Source organism: Odocoileus virginianus, chromosome 12, assembly GCF_023699985.2.
Source record: "Odocoileus virginianus isolate 20LAN1187 ecotype Illinois chromosome 12, Ovbor_1.2, whole genome shotgun sequence".
Taxonomy (NCBI): domain Eukaryota; kingdom Metazoa; phylum Chordata; class Mammalia; order Artiodactyla; family Cervidae; genus Odocoileus; species Odocoileus virginianus.
Genome location: NC_069685.1, coordinates 26,923,368 through 26,947,149, shown reverse-complemented (window position 1 = coordinate 26,947,149; position 23,782 = coordinate 26,923,368). Strand labels below are relative to the sequence as shown.

The 23,782-nt window shown below is 37.1% G+C and overlaps 1 protein-coding gene across 3 annotated transcripts in view; it reads right to left on the bottom strand.

Annotated features, from left to right (window-relative positions):
• Positions 1-23,782, bottom strand: part of SCLT1 (sodium channel and clathrin linker 1) — a 225,298-nt gene that overhangs the window by 159,945 nt on the left and 41,571 nt on the right. For all 3 annotated transcript variants that reach the window (XM_020886621.2, XM_020886612.2, XM_020886639.2), the window contains 2 exons: positions 23,545-23,600; positions 981-1,119 (listed from right to left, as the gene is read on the bottom strand). In XM_020886621.2, coding sequence (XP_020742280.2) covers positions 981-1,119; positions 23,545-23,600 — 195 coding nt within the window. The remainder of the gene's footprint in view (positions 1-980; positions 1,120-23,544; positions 23,601-23,782) is intronic.

The following is a 23,782-nucleotide window of genomic DNA, read 5'->3' as shown; positions in this document are numbered from 1 at the left end:
AGTCCCATGGACAGGGGAGCCTGGTGGGCCACAGCTTGCAAGAGTCAGAGAGGACTGAAGCGATTTAGCATGCATGCATGCATGCACATTAATAAATTCTTCCTGAAATACTAGGCTAAAACAGAGCAAAGAACATGCTTTCCTCATTATTTTTTTCCCTCTATTACTTTTCAAATTTCTTCCCTTTATACATTAAAAAGAATTCAGTGCTACATAATGCTCCTTAACAAGGTATATATAGCCTATCTAATTAACAAATGATATCACTTTTGAAATCCATGAATTCCAAAATCAAATTTCCAAGGAATAAAAGACAATTCAACTTTTTACAGATAACTATAAAATCAAAACTTTAATAATGAATTTCTAATCCCCATTTATAAAATGAAGAACAGGAATACAGGAAGGTATAAAAATGGGATTCAAATCCATAAAAGATACGAGATATCTGGCATACAAAATTATAAATTTAAATAACATTCTCTTACATATAACTAAAAAAATTACAATGCTAAAAACAAGATATAAACAATATAGCTTCCCAAATATTTTGATAACCATAAAGGGAGAAAAAAGGAGGAAAAGCATAATTCTAAAAGAAGTGCAAGTTTAGAAAAATATAATTCTATAATCTTTGAAAACTGAAGAAAATGGTATCAGAAGAAAACATGGGAAAAAATGTAAATTTAGGCAAGTGGATAATTGATTCTTTTCTTCAAAAATTTTCTTTTGCATTAAAATACTTTACAATACACAAAAAATCATGCCAAAAGAATTAGGATTCAATTAAAATATATACATGGCAACTGTAACATACAACAAGGGTACATATTACAAGTTTTGCTACCTGTTAACTATTTTGCAAACTGTAGAAAATCATCATGCTAACAATTTCAATATTCTATTATCATTCATAAATAATGACTGATCACAGATTTTTAGAAATTCTGTTTATTCAGGAGAATACATATATCACTCACCTGATTGGCCAGTTTTAGTTGTTCTTGAAGACTCCTGACTGTTTCGTCATCTGTATATATTTCATTTCCCATCTCTGTGCCAAAGGGACGGGCCTCCAATTGTTTTTCAACAACAGCATCTTTTAATTCATTGTGCAACCTTCAGAACAAACAGTGAACACAACAATAATTTAATTTTAGTAACAGTAGTTGTTGTTTCAGGGTCAACTAAATCAACATTTGGATCAAAAATCACTATTTATACAAAAATCATTTTTAAGTCATCCCCTAAATATAGAAGTATTTAAAAAGCATTAAATAATGAGTCACAAGAAAAAATTTTGAATGAGTTAAATTGATCAATTCAAATATACATAATTCAGTTTGTCCTAGGAAGATTTTAATTTTTCAAAAAGATAAAATTCTGAAATTATACCTTACTCATTGATAAAACAAGTCATTCAGAAAAAATTTAAATAACTTCATCTAGCTAATGAAATGGAAAGGGGATTATAGAATTATTTGTTAATTTCTTCACTGTGTTTCACAAAACTCATTTGATTTCTGACTAGTTCCAGTTTATAAAGAATAGAATAAAATTCTTGATGGTTATGAAATCAAGACTAGAGGCTTTATTTGCCAGCACTTTCTTAAATAAGCTTGATGGTAATTTTGAAAGTCTTAAATTCAACTTTAATCTTATATTAAATGTAAATATTTCATAAATGACAAGTATTTCATAAATTTATTTCATAAATTACAAAATATTCATTAAATTAAAATATTTTGATAATTTAAAATTACCAAAAAATTAGATATACAATATACGCACAAAAGGGAAAATGGGTTTTAACATCAGAAAAACTTGAAAATATTGAATTTGTATAATTATAACCAGAAAACATCATTTATACTAAACATATCTCAAGGTAAAAATTTCTCAAAGGAATTGTATCCATCTCTATAGAATCTCTATCAAATCTAAACAGAATTACCTACTAATACTTCAATCTCCACTGAAACTAGAAAAATACAATCTGAAATTTTAAAATATGTTTACTGAAAACAAAGTTCATCAAATACAATAAAACTCACAAGGCAACAATCTCAGTTACCAGTGGGGTGAAGGCAGGAGGGAGATGCAGTATAAGGGTAGTAGATTATGAGGTACAAATTATTAGATACAAAATAAGCTAAGAAAACATCTTGTACAACACAAGGAATATAGCCCATATTTTATATTAACTATAAATGACGTATGGGGCTTCCCTGGTAGCTCAGCAGCAAAGAATCCACCTGCAGTGAAGGAGATGTGGGTTCAGTGCCTGGGTCAGGAAGATCCCCTGGAGAAGGAAATGGCAACCCACTCCAGTATTTTTTTGTTTAGAAATCTCATGGACAAAGGATCCTAGTGGGACCAAAGGGTCCATGGGGTCGCACAAGAGTCAGACACGATTTAGCAACTGGACAGCAACAACAAATAAACAAAGTACAGGTGGTTCAGTGGTAAAGAATACACCTGCCAAGCAGGAGACGTGGGTTCAATCCCTGGTTCAGGAAGAGCCCCTGAAGAAGGAAGTGGCAACCCACTCCAGTATTCTTGCCTGCAAAATCCCATGCACAGAGGATCCTGGTGGGCTACAGTCCATGGGTTCACAAAACAGTTGGTTACAACTTAGTGACAAGACAATAAATGAAGTATAAACATTGTGAATCACCATATTATTCATCTGTAACACATAATACTGTACAGCAAATATACTTCAATATTAAAAAACAAAATGCTTAGTAAGAGCAAATTTGTTGTTGTTCAGTTGCTAAGTTATGTCTGACTCTCTGCAACCACATGGACTGCAGCAAGCCAGGCTTTCTTTCCATTCTTCACTATCTCCCAATTTGCTCAAATTCATGCCCATTGAGTTGGGGATACTATCTAACCATCTCATCCTGTGCCACCCCCTTCTCCTTTTGTCTTCAATCTTTCCCAAGATCAGGGTCTTTTCCAATGAGTTGGCTCTTCACATCAGGTGGCAAAAGTACTGAAGCTTCAGCTTCAGCCCTTCCAATGAACATTTAGATTGAATTTCCTTTAGGACTGACTGGTTTAATTTCCTTGCAGTATATCCAAACTGCCTGAATGAGAAGCCAGGATCTGTCACTTTGTTAGCTATGTGACCTTGAACATGTTCCTTAACCTCTTTTGGCCTTAGTTTCTTTATCCTAGTTGCCCCCTCCCTGTCTAGGAGACTGTAAGATCAGCAAGTGGGTCTTAACAGGTTCCTTTCCAGTTACTGTTTCTGTTCTGGGACTCAGAGCAAGTGAGATTCTGTGTGTGCTCTTTAAGAGTGGAGTTTCTGTTTCCTCTGGCTCTCCAATATTCAAATCCTGCTGGCTTTCAAAGCCACAAGTTTTGAGGGCTTGGCTTCGTAGTGCAGGAAGCACTAAGCAGACTCCTTAGCTCAGGAGTCTGATGTGTGGCGTGGACCCTTTGCTCTTTGGGGAGAACTTCTGTGCCTGTGATTATCCCCCAGTTTGTGGTCACCTACCTGAGGGTATGCCTACATTATGTCTCTGCCCTCTACCCTTTTTTCCCTTAATCTTTTGGCCACTCTGTGCGGCATGCGGCATCAAATACAAGCCCCCTGCAGTGGAAGCCTGCTGTCTTAACCAGTGGATTGCCAGGGACGTTCCACCCATCTTGTTTTGGTTCCTTCATTGTATCTTTAGTTGTGAAAATATTTTCTGCTGTATTCAAGTGATTCTCATTGATAGTTGCTCTTCAAACAGTTGTAATTTTACTGTGCTTATAAGAGAAGCTGAGTTCAGGGTTTTCCTATTTCATCAACTTGGACACACCTTGCCCTTGCAAGGTCATTTTCAGAGTTCTGCACTGATATGCAAAGCAAGAACTACCTACATGTAGTTTATTTTTATTTGTTTTAGTATCTGGAGTATTTGGAGAAAGGGTTTTAATCTCACAGTTTGCAAATCCTGCTGTCTCTTGCCCAATATGCCCTAATTCTCCAGCTGTCTTATAATTTGGGGTTCCAGTACTTGCACCCAAGCAAGCATTTTGGACTCTTGTTGACGATGAGTGCTACTCCGTTTCTTCTAAGGGTATCTTGCCTTCAGTAGTAGATATAGTGGTCATCAGAATTAAATTCACCATTCCAGTCCATTTTAGTTTACCAATTCCTAAAATGTGGATGCTCACTCTTGCCATCTTCTGTTTGACCACTTCCAATTTACCTTGATTCACAGACCTAACATTCCAGGTTCCTATATGGTATTGTTCTTTACAGCATCGGACTTTACTTCTATTACCAGTCATACCCACAACTGGGTGCTGTTTTCCCTTTTGCTCTGCCTCTTCATTCTTTCTGGAGTTATTTCTCCACTCTTCTCCAGTAGCATACTGGGCACCTACCGACCTGAGGAGTTCATCTTTCATGTAATATCTTTTTGCCTTTTCATACTGTCTATGAGTTCTCTGAGTACTGAAGTGGTTTGCCATTCCCTTCTCCAGAGGACCACATTTTGTCAGAACTCTCCACCATGACCCATGTTAACCACATGGTTCAAATACTATTTTTTGAGTTTTTCTTTCAATTACTGAGGAACAAACTGTTTATATTTCCTTCCAGCTGGTGAAGTTGTCTGTTTTGCCATTCAATGTTATCACTGAATTTTTCTAAACAAAAAATAAAAACAAAAAAAACAGAAAACTTGTAATTTTCTATTCTGAGGCTTTGTTACTGGGTTCTTCCAAATTTAAAACTGTCATATCTTTTAACATTATGAAATATCACTATTTATAATATTCTCTTACATTAAGGTCTACTATTAACATGCCCGATTTTCTTTCAGTTTGCACTTGCATGGTTTATCTATTCTCCGTCTTATTTGCAACCATTCAATATTCTTATACTTTAGAAATCTGTCTGATAAAGAAGTATGTAAATTGCTGATAAATCACTGTCTTTCAACTGTAGCATGTAGTACACTGAAATTTGATGTAATTAGTAATATATCTGAGTTTATATCTATTTCAGTATTTGCTTTCTATTTGCCCTGTTATTGACTGTTCTCTTCTTTCATGCTTTTAGATTACTTTGTATTACTCCATTTTTCCACTCTATTATCTGGGTTGGCAGTTACATGATCTTTTGCTTTACTTTTGGAGATTATAGCATGCATCACTGAATTATAAAACTCTAAAATAAATTAGCATTGCATCCCTTTTGGGCAATGCTAGAACCTGAGAATATTTTAACTCCAAATACTCTTTTCCTAAATTTATCTTATTGCTATCATGTTTTGGCTTGGTGAGTGAGGGCCTCATGAGCTGATAGAAAATCAAAACACTGCCGTTTTGAAGTGTCTTCTCTTACTCTATGCAATGACAATGAACCATTTCTTGATTAGATTGTGACATGTGTCAAAGAGTGGATTTTATATGACAACCAGCCATGAGCAGCTCAGTGGTTGGGCCGAGAAGAAGCTCCACAGCACTTTCCAAAGCCAAACTTGCATCAAGAAAAAAAAAAAATGGTCATGGTCACTCTTTGGTGGTCTGCTGCCCGTCTGATCCACTACAGCATTCTGAATCCCAGTGAAACCATCACATCTAAGAAGTATGCTCAGTAAAATTAATGAGATGTACTGAGAACAGCCATGCCTGAAGTTGGCATTAATCAACAGAAAGGGCCCAATTCTTCTGCACAACCAATGCTTCAGAAGTTGAACGAATTGGGCTATGAAGTTTTGCCTCATCTGCCATATTTCACCTTACCTCTCACCAACCAACTACCTCTTCTTTAAGCATCTTGACAACTTTTTGCAGGGAAAGTGCTTCCACAAGGCAGAAAATGCTTTCCAAGAGTCTGTTGAATCCGGAGACATGATTTTTATGATACAGGAATAAACAAATTTACTTCTCGTTAGCAAAAATGTGTTATGATGATTCCTATTTTGATTAATAAGCATGTGTTTGAGCCTAGTTATGATTCAAAATTCAGTTTGAAACCACAATACTTTTTCACCAACCTAATATTTAATTCTCTCTCTATATTTTAGAGACATTATCATCACTTTAGAACAGCTGATATTCATTAGGGTTTTCACACAGTTACCCTTTCTTGTAGTTTTAAGCTTTCATCTGGGATTATTAATATTTTCTTTAGGTAGATAGTGTTCTCAATTTCTTTTCATCTGACCTTTCTTCTGAAGGATATTTCACTGGGTAAAAAAACTGTATATTAACAGTTTTTCTTTCAGCACTTTAAAAATATTCCACTGTCAATCTCTTTAACAAGTGGTGCAGGAAAACTGATCAACCACCTGTAAAAGAATGAAACTAGAACACTTTCTAACACCATACACAAAAATAAACTCAAAATGGATTAAAGATCTAAATGTAAGACCAGAAACTATAAAACTCTTAAGAGGAAAACATAGGCAGAACACTCTCTGACATAAATTACAGCAAGACCATTTATAAGCCACCTCCCAGAGTAACGGAAATAAAAACAAAAATAAACAAATGGGATCTAAGATCTAATTAAGCTTAAAAGCTTTTGCACAATGAAAGAAACTACAAGCTAGGTGAAAACACAGCCTTCAGAACAGAAGAAAATAAGAGCAAACAAAGCAACTGACAAAGAGTTAATTGTCAAAAATATACAAGCAGCTCATACAGCTCAATACCAGAAAAATAAATGACCCAATCAAAATATGGGAAGAAGAACTAAACAGATATTTCTCCAAAGATGACATACAGATGGCTAACAAACACATGAAAAGATGCTCAACATCACTCATTATCAGAGAAATGCAAATTAAAACCACAATGAGGTACCATTACACGCTGGTCAGAATGGCTGCCATCAAAAAGTCTACAAGCAATAAATTCTGGAGAGGGTGTGGAGAAAAGGGAACCCTCTTAAACTGTTGGTGGGAATGCAAACTAGTACAGCCACTATGGAGAACAGCGTGGAGATTCCTTAAAAAAACTGGAAATAGAACTGCCATATGACCCAGCAATCCTACTGCTGGGAACACACACCGAAGAAACCAGAATTGAAAGAGACACATGCACCCCAATGTTCATTGCAGCACTGTTTACTAGCTAGGACATGGAGGCAACCTAGATGTCCATCAGCAGATGAATGGATAAGGAAGCTGTGGTACATATACCCAATGGAGTATTACTTACCTATAAAAAAGAATGCATTTGAGTCAGTTTTAATGAGGTGGATGAAACTGGAGCTTTTTATACAGAGTGAAGCCAGAAAGAAAAGCACCAATACAGTATATTAATGCATATATATGGAAATTAGAAAGACCGTAACAACAACCTTAAATGCAAGACAGCAAAAGAGACACAGATGTAAAGAACAGACTTTTGGACTCTGTGGGAGAAGGTAAGGGTGGGACAGTGTAAGACAACAGCATTGAAACATGTATATTACCATACGTAAAACAGATGACCAGTGCAAATTTGATGAATGAAGCAGGGACCCTAAAGCTGGTGCTCTGGGACAACCCAGAGGAATGGGGTGGGGAGGGTGGAGGGAGGAGGGTTCAGGATGGTGGGACACATATGCACTCATGGCTGCTTCATGTCAATGTATGGTAGAAGCCACCACAACATTGTAAAGTAGTTAGCTTGCAATTAAAATAAACATATTAATTAAAAGAAATATTCCACTGTCTGTTTTCCAGTATTTTTGTTGAGAAGTCAGTTAATGTGTTATTGCTGCTACTGTGAAGATAATCTCTACCTGCTTTGATTTTTTTTTTAATTTTGGTTTTCTATTACTTCATAATAATGTACCTACATATAGTGCTTTTGTATTATCATGCTCATGATGCATGGTGTGTCTTTAATCTGTGGATTGTTGTTTCTCTGTCTTCTCTGGAACTCAAGCTATACAAATTTTAGTTCTTGTCACTATATCCCATATGTCTCTCAGTTTTTGTTTTGCATTTTCTATCCCCTTCTCTCTCTTCTGAATATTGTTTTCATTCTGAATATTTTCTTCTGACTTGGGTTACATTCCATTAACTCTTCAGTAATGTTTCATTTTCATTAACTGCATTTTTTTTCAGTTCTACAATCTCTATTTTGTCCTTTAAGAGTTCTTAGTTCTTTTATAGAAATTCTCAAAACTGTGTCTTATCTCATTTAACATAGTTCATAGTTATTTTAAAGACCAAACCTGTGAGTCTGTTTCTGTTGCATACAGTTTTTGATGATTTTTTTCAACCATGTTGTCTTCAATCTTACTGTTACTAGCTCTTTTTACACCAGATATGAGCCAGACATCACCAAAAATTACAGAGATACTTTGAGGCCTAGCAATGATGTTATCTTTCTCCCAATTGCTACCTTTTCTTTTTTTTTCAGGTGGAGAGGGATATTATCAATCCCTGATTATGCTGTACCAACATCAAAGATTCAGAAAATTCAGAGTCATATTTCAGCTCTTTTTAGGAGTAGTTTATTTTGAGGGAATCACCCTTAACTTCAAAGCCTGGATGTTCCTGAGCCACCCACCCTCAGGTCTGATGGGCCCTGAATTTCACTTTTTATTTCTCTTGCTCCACGAACTTGCTTCAAGCTCTGCTCAGTTTTCAACCTCTTCTCACTTCTAACAAGGGGAGATACATCCAGTGAAAAGTAGCCCCCAAAAAGATTAATATCCCTGCATTCTTTCTTTTCCAGGTCTTTGCTCTACAATGCTATAGTGACTTCAACTCATTTAAACAGATTTGATTTTTGTCAAGATCTTCTAGTATTTGTCCAGATTCTCTAGTTTTTCTCAGGAGTCTGATGCCACTACTGCAAACAAAACTCTCTAATTAACTTGTTTTCAATTAATTAAAAATGTTTTGAGCACTAGTTTAGGTGCATCTCAGTAGTCTGATATGCTGCTGATTTTATGCAGTTTTTAATTTTAATTTTCAATCCCTCTTTATATCAGGAGCTAGTTGAAAATGTAGTAAAGAGAAATTCTTTACACCCACATATTGTTATTTCTAATTTATGATGTGATTTATACTTAATTTGTATGTATGCATTTATATGACGGACAGGGTTTGCAGTCCACATTTATGAAAATGTTTTATGGGTCTTGAAAACACAGTATATTCCTGTTGGTTCATATATGAATAATAGAAGCAGAAAAAAAATATATATATACACATATATATATATAACTCAAACTTGTTCTTTGCTCTTTGTATCTTTTATATCTCTCTTATTTTTTGCCCTTGTTTTCTTTGAAATAATATATAATGTAATATAATATTTATAAATACTAAGTAAATACATGTTATCTAATTCTCCAAAGATCTCAGCAGTATAATTGAAAAAATAAAGCCATTTAAGTAATGCAAAGATTTTAAGGAATCTTTTTCAAAGCATTACTTTTTATGTATGGTTAATGAATCTTGAAAATTAGATATTAATAATTTAAGTAAGGGCTTCCCTGGTGGCTCAGTGGTAAACAATCTGCCTGCAATATAGAAGAAGTGGGTTCAATCCTTGGGTCAGGAAGATTCCCTGGAGAAGGAAACGGCAACCCACTCCAGTATTCTTGCCTAGGAAATACTATGACAGATTTGCCTGGCAGGCTACAGTCCATGGCATCGCTAAAGAATCAGACACGACTTAGCAGCTAAACAGCAACAATTTAAGTAAGTTCAACAAACATTTGGGGGCTTCCCAAGGGAATCAGTGGCAAAGAACCTGCATGCCAATGCAGGAGATGAGGAGATGCAGTTCAATCCCTGGGTTGGGAAGATCCCTGGAGGAGGAAATGTCAACCCACTCCAGTATTTTGCTGAAAAATCCCATGGACAGAGCCTGGAGGGGTACAGCCCACGGGGTTTCAAAGAGTCGAACATAACTGAGCACGCACACAGAAAACATCTGAAGAGATATTATGTATAAGACAGTAAGATAGCTCTGGTCCTAGGTGCATTTATTCGAATATACAACCAAGTCAAAATGTAAGAATGGTAGAAAAAAGAAAAAGGAGTAAGTTTCATTGCATTTGGATGGTTTCACAGTAAGAGGAGAAATGAAATCACATAAAAGTTTGTGAAAATAAATAGCGTTATTAATAACAGTAGAACCACATCTCTCTGCATAGTTGCTTTGTCTGCAGTCACCATCAACTAGCTGATCTATTTTCTTGTGCAAATGCTTAAAAAAAAAAAAGTCAATCTTAATGGTTTATACTGCAGAACTGTTTTGCTGAGACCACACAGACCATGGTTAGGAAGCTGGACAATCAGGAAGCAGCTATGCTGACTGCTGATTCTAGGATCACACCTCTTTAGCTGAGATCCTGGGATCAGGAAGTACTGCCAATGGTAGGTAATGCCTTCAAGGAACACCCTGACTTAGTTTTGACAGAAGCAGTTGCAAGAATATTGGCGCTAGGGCCACACTACACTTGTTAGATTCTCATCCACAAAAACAGATTCCCAGATACTGCTTTTCCTCCTACTTATCTCCTGATTTAAGTCATTTACATGTGCTTATCATTAGCAGAACCCAATTCATATTCTGAACTAGATTTTGGTTTTCCAGACTCTGCAGTATAAGAAGGTATACTATAATAAAGGAGGGTGGAACAGATGTTACGCCAATCTACTATATCTGCCATAAACTGTTATTATAATTGTACAATGTAATTAAGTATGACCCAAAATGAACAGAAGTACAAAAGAGCTGGGCTTTTTCCTATGAAACCTAAGCTGAATATGAAAGGCTCAATAAAGATGAGTTATTAAATAGCCGCTGTTAAATTAGAGGTAGGTAAAATAATTATAAAAAGTCAGAATTATTATCAAATCAGAGGATCAAAAGGAGATCAAAAGGATTTCTAAGTTCTCACTCTTCTTCAAAGAAACTGAAACTGGAAGTTATAAAGAATGAACTATTTTCCATGGTTTATGTGTAAAAGACAACAAAGAACTGTAATCAGTAGTCCCACTCAAAGTAAAGATCTTGGATATTATATAAAAAATTAAATAAGTGCACATTTATATGAAGTCAAAGTAAAAAATTTTAAAGTATGCATGTCTTACGCATTTTGTTGTCTCTTTCAACCTACAGACTGCCTATTAATCTAGAAGGAAAAAGGGCTTGTACTATATTTTGTGCTAGGTACCATATGACCGAATTAAAAAAGTAACTGCTTCTGACTATGATATGGTGCTTTACATTAAATTACCATATATCTGTGCCTCTTATTTATGTTTTTATTATTTTTCTACCTTACCACTTGCAGTATTAGTTCAAAAGATATTTAAAAAGCATGTAGTATAATCATAAAAATATACAGACAAACTGAAATCCAGTCCCAATCCCTCATTTCATAGATTAAGAAACTGATTTTTACCTCGTATGTTGCTGGTGGGAATGCAAGTTGATACAGCCACTACAGAAAACAGCATGAAGGTTCTTTAGAAAACTACAAACAGAATTACCATATGATCTATCTATCCCACTCCTGGGAATACACCTGGACAAAACTCTAATTGGAGAAGATAGATGCACCTCTATGTTTATAGCTGCACTCTTTACAATAGACAAAACATGGAAATGACCTAAATGTCCATCAACAGATGAATGGATAAAGAAAATGTGGTACCTATATACAATGGAATACTAACTGTAATACATACGAGGTAAAACTCAGTTTCTTAGTCTATGAAATGAGGGATTGGGACTGGATTTCAGTTTTATTGTCTGTATATTTTTATGATCATACTACATGCCTTTTAAATATCTTTTGAACAATATTGCAAGTAGAAAAAGAATTAAATAATGCCATTTGCAGCAACATGGATGCAACTGGAGATTACACTACATGTCAGAACAAGAAAGGCAAATACCATAAGACATCATTTATATGTGAAATCTAAAATATGGTACAAATGAATCTATCTACAAAACAGAGACTCACAGACAAAGAGAACAGACTTGTGCGTGCCAAGAGGCAGAAAAGCGGGATGTCCTGGGAGTTTTGGGTTGGTAGATGCAAACCACTACATTTACAATGAATAAACAACAAGATCCTAATGTATGGCACAGGGAACTGTTTGCAATATTCTGTGGTAAATCACAGTGGAAAAGAATATAAAGAAAGAATGTATATACGTGTGTAACTGAGTCATCTGGTTGTACAGCAGAGACTGGCACAGAACTGTAAATCAACTACATTTCAAATTTAAAAAAAAAGAAACTGAGCTCCAGACAGATTAAAGTACTAATACTAGGAAAATTACCCAGTGAGAAACTGCAATTCGGAAATTTTAACCAGTTATAAATAGGCAAGACCACTTTCTAAATCTTCGAGTTGACAAAGATGAATCAAACAATTCTAACAGTTTGTTTTTGAACTGAATTTGTCATTGATAGTAAGATGCACCATTTCTTTTACACAGTGTTAAAAATAAAAATTGCTGCTTATTAATCTGACATGTCATTCCCTACAGCTACATCTCAATTTTGTAGATCTTAAAATAGGGGAGGGAGCAGGGAATAGTGTTAGTGAATTTTAGAACTCTGTAAGAGAGAAGAGAGGGTAAGACAAATACAATCACAAAACATTCTAGACAACTGCCTTGTACAACCCCTCTACATGCCTCCCCTCACCTTACAGACTCTGTTCATCCTCAAGTCCAAGCTTCCTGGGTGAAGGTACTGATATGGCCACCACGGTGCAGGGTTTCCTTCGGGTATTAACACAGAGCAGCCTGATAACTACAACTGCGCTTCCCTTCTGCTTGCAGTGACTCACATATATTCTCTCCAGAAAAAAATGGAATTTTCAAATTCTGAAGTGCCACTGAGTACAGTCCTTCAACAGTACTCTCTCCTCTGTTTAAAATCCCCGAAGAGCTCCCTACACCATCTGTAGGACAAGTTTAAATTCCTTAACTGAGCATATATTCAGCAGTGGCCACAGGACTGGAAAAGGTCAGTTTTCATTCCAATCCCAAAGAAAGGCAATGCCAAAGAATGTTCAAACTACTGCACAATTGCACTCATCTCACAAGCTAGCAAAGTAATGCTCAAAACTCTCCAAGCCAGGCTTCAACAGTACCTGAACTGTGAACTTCCAGATGTTCAAGCTGGATTTAGAAAAGGCAGAGGAACCAGAGATCAAATTGCCAAGACCTGTTGGATCACTGAAACAGCGAGAGATTTCCAGAAAAAAAACATCTACTTCTGCTTTATTGACTATGCCAAAGACTTTGACTGTGTGGATCACAACAAACTGTACAAAATTCTAAAAGAGATGGGAATACCTGACTACCTGACCTGCCTCCTGAGAAACTGGTATGCAGGTCAAGAAGCAACAGTAAGTACCAGACATCAAACAATAAACAGGTTCCCAAACTGGGAAAGGAGTACCTCAAGGTTGCATATTGTCACCCTGCTTATTTAACTTATATGCAGAGAACATCATGCAAAATGCCGGGCTGCATGAAGCACAAGCTGGAATCAAGATTGCTGGGAGAAATATCAATAACCTCAGATCTGCTGATGACACCACCCTTGTGACAGAAAGCAAAGAAGAACTAAAGAGCCTCTTGATGAACATGAAAGAGGAGAGTTAAAAGGTTGGCTTAAAACTCAACATTCAGAAAACTAAGATCATGGCATCTGGTCCCATCACTTCATGGCAAATAGATGGGGAAACAGTGAAGAGACTTTTTTTTTGCTCCAGAATTACTGCAAATGGTGACTGCAGCCATGAAATTAAAAGACACTTGGTCCTCAGAAGAAAAGTTATGACCAATCTAGACAGCATATTAAAAAGCAGAGACATTATTACTTTGCCAACAAAGGTCTGTGTAGTCAAAGCTATGGTTTTTCCAGCAGTCATGTTTGGATGTGAGAGTTGGACTATAAAGAAAGCTGAGTGCCGAAGAATTGAGGCTTTTGAACTGTGGTGTTGGAGAAGACTCTTGAGAGTCCCTTGGACTGCAAGGAGAGCCAACCAGTCAATCCTAAAGGAAATCAGTCCTGAATATTCATTGCAAGGACTGAGCCTGAAGCTGTAACTCCAATACTCTGGCCATCTGATGCGAAGAACTGACTCATCTGAAAAGACTGATGCTGAGAAAGATAGAAGGCAGGAGAAGAAGGGGACGACAGAAGATGAGATGGTTGGATGGCATCATCGACTTGATGGACATGAGTTTGAGCAGGCTCCAGGAGTTGGTGATGGACAGGGAGGCCTGGTGAGTCACAGTCCCTGGAGTCGCAAAGAGTCGGATATGACTGAGTGACTGAAATGAGCATGCAAAGTCTTATACTATCTGGTCTCTGCCCACTATTCCAGTCTTGTGCATAATTCCCTATATAAATATGCTGGGATATGGCCACTGTAAATGATCTGTACTTTAATAAACATACAAATTTTCATTTGATGAACTCCTGCTCATTCTTAAAGGATCTGCTCAAATTTCATCCTCTCACTAAAGCCTTCTCCAACAACAGTGATGCCATCACCAAGAATAACTGGATGTGTTACAGTTACATTGTCTGTTGTGCCCAGACTTAAGTAATCCTTGACAACAGCCCATGCTCTGGGGAATAGCATAGGGTATTCTTTACATAGAGAAGTCTATAATTAGACTAGAGTTTTGCATATTTCTTAAGGGTAGCCTTATCATAAACTGACTGACATCAAGCACTCTGACAAATAGAAGTACTGACCATTATTTAAACCAACCAAAGTACCAAGAATGGGTACTTTCAGAATTTGACTAAAGAACAGAGAATCAGCTTTTTGGTTAAAAAAGTAGGAGCAGCAGCTATATGAGAGGGGTGCCACTACTGAGAGGGACCATGCAGTCTGTATGAGACAACTAATAAAAGAAGCATATCCTCAGAGATGGTCCTAATGTTGCCTAATTCTAGTTGTATTCCATGTTCCTCCTTATCATGCATTCTCACTTACTTAGAATGACTTGTTTCTATTTCTTGAAGCAAAAAGAGCCAAATGTATTCCCATATGTAAGTGCTTATAATCCTAATATTTGCAATCATCCACCCCAAAATATTATTTGAACATTTAATACATATCAAGCATTTTCAATGTTTGGTATACTGTGGTAAACAGAATAGACAAAGGCTGCTGCTCATGAAGGATACAGTTTAGTAGAAAAATGACAGGCAAATAAATAATTTCAGGTAGTAATAGGTATCACAAATAAAATTGGGTAATAGAAAAATAGAAGTGGGAGGAAAGAGTACTGCTGGATAACGTGGTCAAGGAATGCTTCTCTGATTGACGAGAAGGAGACAGTACTGTGTACGTCTGGAGAAGAACATTCCAGGCAGAAGAACTACCAATAGGCAAAAGGGCTTCTAGTAGAAACTGGTTTGCCAGTTTTAGGCTTCCCTGATAGCTCAGTTGGTAAAGAATCCACCTGCAATAATGCAGGAGACCCCGGTTCAATTCCTGGGTCGGGAAGATCTGCTGGAGAAGGGATGGGCTACCCACTCCAGTATTCTTGGGCTTCCCTTGTGGCTCAGCTGGTAAAGATTCCGCCTGCAATGCGGGAGACCTGGGTTCGATCCCTGGGTTAGGAAGATCCCCTGGTGAAGGGAAAGGCTACCCACTCCAGTATTCTGGTCTGGAGAATTCCATGGGCTGTATAGTCCATGGAGTCACAAAGAGTCCGACACGACTGAGCGACTTTCACATTCATGTGCCAGTTTTAAGGAAGCCAGTAAGATTACCAGTGTGACTGGAGACTAGTAATTATGGGGGGGGGTGTGGTAAGAGACATATATATATATATATATATAAAAATATACAAACAAAGACTTATCATAAACAGAGACATATACAGAAATTAGGATACCTCTGAGTTTATATGAGAGGTATACCTCTGAGATTATAGAAGGAAAAATATTAAACTTTAAGTAGAAAGGATGGTTTTCCTCACAGTATACAGACATAAATTAGCACCAGAAGAGCAGTGTTTACCACGTAATCCCAGAGATGTCTTCTCTTTCATTGGAAAACAGAGCAAATGTATTCACCTTCTGCCATTAGATAAATAAAGTTTTTGAGTACAGAATAACATTTTTTGGACAAGTACTGAAAAACAGTGGCTTCTTTTTTTTTTATAAATATGCACAAGAACTCTTTCCTCCCAAATTTCAAATATGTAACATCTAGTACCTTGTGTTCATAGGCTATTATCAACACATACTAATGATATACTTCTCAACCTGGGGATCTGGCAAAGAGACTGGGAATGCCCAGGGAATCTAATTTGGAAAGACAGTGGGACTTGATAACAGAACTTCCACAGGACTGAGGGAAACAGAAACCCTTGGAGGGCACAAACAAAATCTTGTGCATACCAGGACCCAGGGGAAAGGAGCAGTGGCCCCACAAGAGACGGACCAAGACTTGCCTGTGAGTGTCGGAGGGTCTCCGGGAGAGGTGTGGGTCAGCAGTGGCTTGCTGTGGTGATAGGGGCAGTGGCAGCAGCAGTCCTGAAAGGTGCTGAAGGTCCTGAAATTCTTTTGGAGGCTGCCAGTAGCCTTACCAGTAGCCTTACCGGGCTTCCCTTGTGGCTCAGCTGGTAAAGACTCCATCTGCAATGCGGCAGACCTGGGTTCGATCCCTGGGTTAGTAGGATCCTCTGGAGAAGGGAAAGGCTACCCACTCCAGTATTCTGGACTGGAGAATTCCATGGATTGTATAGTCTATGGGGTCTAAAGGGTTGGACATGACTCAGCGACTTTCACTTTCACGCTAGTAGCCTTACCACAGAGCGTGCAACACTACGACTGAGTCCCCTCAGGCCAAACAACTAACAGGGAGGAAGCACAGCCCACGCATCAACAGACATCTGGATTAAAGATTTACTGAGCATGGCTCTGCTCACCAGAGCAAGACCCAGTTTTCCCCACAGCCAGTCCCTCTCATCAGGAAGCAAGATTTATAATCTCACAGCCAAGAGAATGAATATCACAAACACAGAAAGCTAACCAAAATGATCACATGGGTCTCAGCTTTAACTCAAGCAAGCTATGAGTCACATCTTGCAGGGCTACTGAAGATGGATGGGTCATGGCCACATGACAAAATGTGACCATGGGTCATGGGTCAATGTGCCATGGGTCATGGCCACATGACAAAATGTGACCCCCTGGAGAAGGGAATGGCAAGCCACTTCAGTATTCTTGTCTTGTGAACTCGATGAACACAATCAAAAGGCAAAAAGATATGACACCAGAAGATAGGCCCCCAAGGTCAGTAGGTGTCCAAAGGCTACTGGGGAAGAGCAGAGAAACAGTTCCAGAAAGAATGAAGAGGTTGACCTAAGCAGAAATGTTGCTCAGCTGTGGATGAGTCTGGTGGTGAAAGTAAAAGTCCAAAGCTGTAAAGAACAATACTACATAGGAACCTGGAATGCTAGGTCCGTAAATCAAGGTAAATTGGAAGTGGTCAAACAGGAGATGGAAAGAGTGAACATCTACATTTTAGCAATAAGTGAACTAAAATGGATGGGAATGTGCAAATTTAACTCAGATGACCATATAATTACATTATAACTACCACTGTGGGTAAGAATGCCTTAGAAGAAATGGAGTAGCCCTCATAGTCAACAAGAGAGTCTGAAATGCAGTACCTGGGTGCAATCTCAAAAATGACAGAATGATCTTGGTTCATTTCCATTCAACATCACAGTAATCCAAGTTTATGCTCCAGCCACGAATGTGAAGAAGCTAAAGTCGAAAAGTTCTATGAAGACCTACAAAACCTTCCAGAATTAACACACACACAAAAAAGTCCTTTTCATCAGAGGGGACGGTAAAGCAAAAGTAGGAAGTCAAGAGGTAGCTGGAGTAAGGCAAGTTTGGCCTTGGAATAAAAAATGCCAAGAGAACGCACTGCTCATAGCAAATACCCTCTTCCAACAACACAAGAGATGACTCACACATGGACATCACCAGATGGTCAATACAGAAATCACATTGATTATATTCTTTGTGGTAAAAGATGGAGAAGCTCTATACAGTCAGCAAACACTTCTGGGACCTAACTGTGGCTCACGAGTTTCTTACTGCAAAATTCAGGCTTAAGAGAGTAGGGAAAACCATTAGGCCGTTCAGGTATGGCCTAAATCAAATCCCTTATGATTATACAGTGGAGGTGACAAATAGATTGAAGGGATTAGATCTGGTAGACAGAGTGCCTGAAGAACTATGGATGGAGGTTCATAACACTGTACGGGAGGTGGTGACCAACACCGTCCCCCCAAAAAAGAAATGCAAGAAGGCCAAGTAGCTGTCTGAAGAGGGCTTACAAATAGCAGAGATTAGAAAAGAAGGGAAAGGCAAAGGAGAAAGGGAAAAAGATACCAAACTGAATGCAGAGTTCCAGAGAATAGCAAAGAGAGATAGAAAAGCCTTCTTAAGTGAACAGTGCAAAGAAGTAAGAGGAAAACAATAGAATGGCAAAGACTATTACAAGAAAATTACAGATACCAAGGGAACATTTCATGCAAAGATGGGCACAACAAGGACAGAAACAGTGAGCAGAAGAGATTAAGAAGAGGTGGCACAAATATACAGAAAAACTATTAAAAAAAAAAAGAAAAAAGGTCTTAATGACCCAAATAACTGCAATCGTGTGATCACTCAGAGCCAGACATCCTGGAGTGTAAAGGCAAGTGGGCCTTAGGAAGCATTACTATGAACAAACCTAGTAGAGGTGATAGAATGCCAGCTGAGCTATTTCAAATCCTAAAAGATGATGCTGTTAAAGCGGTGCACCCATTAAGTCAGCAAATTTGGAAAACTCATCACTAGAAAAGGTGAGCTTTCATTCTAATCCCAAAGAAAGGCAATGCCAAGGAATATTCAAACTACCATAGAACTGCACTCATTTTACATGCTAGCAAGATTATGCTCATAATACTTCAAGCTAGGCTTCAGTATCACGTGAACTGAAACCTTCCAGATGTACAAGCTGGATTTAGAAAAGGCAGAGGAACAAGAGATCAAATTGTCAGCATCCGCTGGATCATAGAAAAATCAAGGCAATTCCAAAAAAATCTCCTTGTGCTTCACTGACTACACTAAAGCCTTTGACTGTGTGGATTACAACCAATTGGAAAATTCTTAGAGATGGGGATACCAGACCACCTTACCTGTCCCCTGAGAAGCCTGTATGCAGAACAAGCAGCAACAGTTAAAACCGGACATGGAACAATGGACTGGTTCCAATTGGGAAAGGAGTACGTCAAGACTCTATACTGTCACTCAGCTTATTTGACTTATATGCAGAGGACATCATGTGAAATGCTGGGCTGGATGACTCAGAAGTTGGAATCAAGATTGCTGGGAGAAGTATCGACAACCTCAGATATGTCACTCTAATTGCAGAAAGTGAAGAGGAACTAAAGAGCCTACTGCTGATGGGGGTGAAAGAGGAGAGTGAAAAAGCTGACTTAAAACTCAGCATTCAAAAAACAATGATTATGGCATTCATTCCCATCACTTCATGGCAAATAGATGGCAAAAAGTGGAAGCAGTGACTGATTTTTTTTTTTTTTTTGGATTCTGAAATCACTGCAGACAATGACTGTAGCCATGAAATTAAAAGACACTTGCTCCTTGGAAGGAAAGCTATGACAAACCTAGACAGTGTATTAAAAACCAGAGATAACACTTTGCTGACAAAGGTCTGAATATTTAAAGCTATGGTTTCTCTAGTAGTCATGTATGGATGTGACAGCTGGACCATAAAGAAGGCTGGGCACCGAAGAATTGATGCTATCGAGTTATGGTGCTAGAAGACTCTTGAGAGTCCTCTGGACAGCAAGGAGATCAAACTAGTCCATCCTAAGGAAAATCAACCCTGAATATTCAATGGAAGGACTGATGCTGAAGATGAAGTTCCAATACTTTGGTCATTTGATGCAAAGAACCCATTCTACTAGAAAAGACCCTGATGCTGGAAAGGATTGAGGTCAGGAGGAGAAACTTGTGACAGAGGATGAGACGGCTCAACAGCATCACTTGACTTGATAGACATGAGTCTGAACAAACTCTGGGAGATGGTGAAGGACAGGGAAGTCTGACGTGTTATAGTCCATGGGCTTGCAAAGAGAAGGACATGATTTATCAACTGAACAACAACAACTTAGTAAGTACTTAATAAATATTATGAATTATTGGATGCATGTCTTATGACTTCACCAAATATTAAATCTGAAGGTACGTGACTCCAGTATTCTTTCAGCAGTTCAGTAATGTAATTTAAGGACGAAAGGTTTCCCCATCTTTCCCTTCTTCCCATCTCACTGGGTTTCTGGTATCTACTATCATGGTTACAAATGTACAGCTACAGTAGCTTCAACATAACACTTTCTAAAATGCTGTAGTTCATGGGGTCGCAAAGGGTTGGACGCAACTAAACTGATCTGAAAATGACAAGGAACTGAAAGGAGGTGAGTTTTCTTCTTGCCAGTCTCTCTTCTTGGCAGCGAGAAAAATCTTCCCAGTGGCACTACTACAGACTGTCCCTTATTTCACTGGATAAAAGTGAATCTCATGTTTATACTTAAACCAATCCCTGACATGAGAAATGTGCATGAGTTTATAATCTAAGATTTATCACCCGAGATTGTGGAAGAAGCTCATATCCTCTGAGCACAATGAAACTGGAACAAAATCAGGGTTATATGAACTATGAAAGAAGGGGAAAATAGCTCTTATAGAGGCAATGACTGTCTTTCAAACCCTCAATCATAAAATAAAAATAATAACAATAAAAAGTAATATTTACTTAGTGCCAGACAGTGCTGTCCATATATTTACTCACTATATAAACCAATTTCCTTCCTCTGGCAAGTTATGAGAAGGAAATATGATACTAAAGAAAATAAGACAAAAACAAAATAAAAACTAGTATATTCTCAACATGAACTGCATTTCAAGGAATAGACTAAAAATGAGGATGATATAACGAATATTTGTTTCACCTCTTCCTAAGTCTAATAAAATGACTTCACTATTTTCTATTTGTAATCAATTCCTAGGTAATATTCAGCTATATACAATGTAGTAGAATGTTTCCCAAGCCCCCAAATGTGGAACTGCCTACTACTGTATAATCCAAGCCACTGCCAGCTTCCATTATTCTGACCTGATCATATCTAAAGTATTTTCCTTAAAAATGATAAACTCTTTTTGATTTTGCAGCCCTTAACAGCAATGCTTAATTAAAAGCAGGATACTGCCCTAAAGACAGAGTTTACTTTAAAACCTGATAACATTTTGAGTTATTTAAAGTGCCTTTTAACAAGCTCAAGATCCATTTTTTCTCATTTCCTCCTTATACTCAGAATAAATATATTCATGAGCCATGACTGCAGCACTTTAAAACAGTAAAGGCAGGTTTTTAGAGGACTGGTTTCAAAAGACCTGGGCATAAAAGGAAGAGTACAGAGTCAAATAAAGGAAACGACTAAATCACTGGCTCATTCATGTAACACCGTATTATCCTCAAAACATTAAAATACAAACTTTACTTACATATACTGGTGATTCAAAAATCTTAGTAATACTCTTTACTAGGAAGATCATAGTCTGTCTCATAATTATTTTGAAAAAGAATAGTGTATCATAAAAAAGTTAGAAAACTTCATGGGAAAAAACAGAAATAAATGAGAAAAATGGAAAATCTAGTTAAGAGATTTACATAGAAGAATGCAAACAAAGGAATGCCAAACTTTAAAAAGATTTCTTAATTTTTTTGGTTTAGTTTTATGTCAACAACAAAAGTTCTATCAGATCTCAGTCCAGTTACTTAACCTTCAAAAGTTAAACTTGGAATAGAATAAAACCCTTAACATTTTAAAAAGAAAATGTGAGAGAAGATCTTTATGACCACAGGCTGAAAGGATTTGTTAGAGACACAAAGATCAACAACCATAAGAGAAAAGATAGATACATTCAACTACCTCAAGATTTTGAAAAAAAATAAAATTCTGTTGATGAAACATATCACAACCTGGAAACAGGAATCTGAAATGTACCTATTGTCTAATACAACAAACGGGTCACTGGCACTCATTATTCATTCTCATTCCTTTCCATATTCTAGCATCTTTTATAGTAATTAAAATTCTAGAACTTTATTTCCCAAACTTTCTTGCAGCTGGTGTGCTGTATGGGATTAGTTTCAGCAGAGAGAGGCACTTGAGGGGGATATGGAAGGTGGAAGTGAGCTGAGAATATTTTCCTATAGGTATGATAGATGGCAAGCAAAACTGGTAGACTTGAGTGCTCTTGAAATCAGCAACCCATACCCTACTCTCCAGTGTCAAGTTTTCAGCTTCATGAAAATGCTGCTGTAGTGGTGGCTATAGCAGCATAAATTCCTGACCACAGCATCTCAGCCTCTATGGTATGACAAAACCAATGATCTTACCTACATTTTAACTGACAGTGACTAAATCTCTTACTTGTTTGAAATGCCTACAATGGTTATGGTTAACACTGACTGGCACACCAACAAATACTGACAATACAGATTATATAAATTTACTAAGGGAAAGATAAACAAATAGAAAATGGGAAAAAGAAATGAATGTGCATTTCATGAAAAATCACATGGGTAAGTAAATACATGAAAAATGGTTGAACATATTGGTATTCAGAAAATGCAAATTAAAACAATGAAATACTATTTAGGACTCAAAATAATAAACATTATGAAAGCTGGTAAGGGCAAGTGTTGACGAAAGATACGGATCAATAAAAACTCATAAATGTTCACTTGTGGGATGAAAATTGGTATAGCCACTTTGGAAATTAAGCTGGCAAATATATTGCAGAATTGAATACCACATGGCCTATGACCAAGCAATTTAATCCCTTGAAATTCTTCTATTTATGCATGATACTGAGTGAAAAAAAGTACGTCTCAAAAGACTAAATAATACTGTTTTATGTAAGTTTTAAAAAAAACATAAAAATAGTATATCATTAGGCATAGATGTATCTATAAAAATTTAAAAAGCAAGGGAATGATAAAATTTCAAGACAGTATTAACTGCTGGCAGAGGGAAGGAGAGGGATGACGTAGGGAAAGAAAACATGGATAGGTGCACCAGTATTGATAACATTTTAGCTCTTAAATGGATGGTGGGCTGACAGGCTTTCTTTTATTGGTATGTTTCCTAATGTATTTATATATTACATGCTATTCTACTACTAATGATTGCTAACATTTATAAAGTGTTTACTATATACCCTATTTTAAGCATTTACTTTGTCCTTTATAGTCAGCTCTATGAAACAGGTTCTGCTATTATCTCCCATTTATAGATGAGGAAAAGCACAAAGAGGCTAAGTAACTGTCCAAGGTCACATACCCAGAAAGCAACGGAGCCAGGAGTCAAAGAGGACATCAGTCCCCAGAGCCCACATTCATAACCAGGACACTAAATGAATAAAACACCAAGTAACAATAAAAGTTACCTAAGACAAAAATGAAATAACAGTTAATCGAGCTACCTTTCATTTTCCTTGACGACATTTTCAAACTGTAGTTTCATCTCACCCATCTGTTTCTGGAAGAATAAAATATAGCTGTAGGAAAACATCTTCAAGACAATTAGATCTATATTAACAGTTCTTTCATATACAAGCAATCTGTGACACTAGTCTATAGATAAGAAATAATTATTCTTCACTTCTAACAATAAATATTAGATATTTTAATGATACAGAGAACATTCTGAACAGAATATAA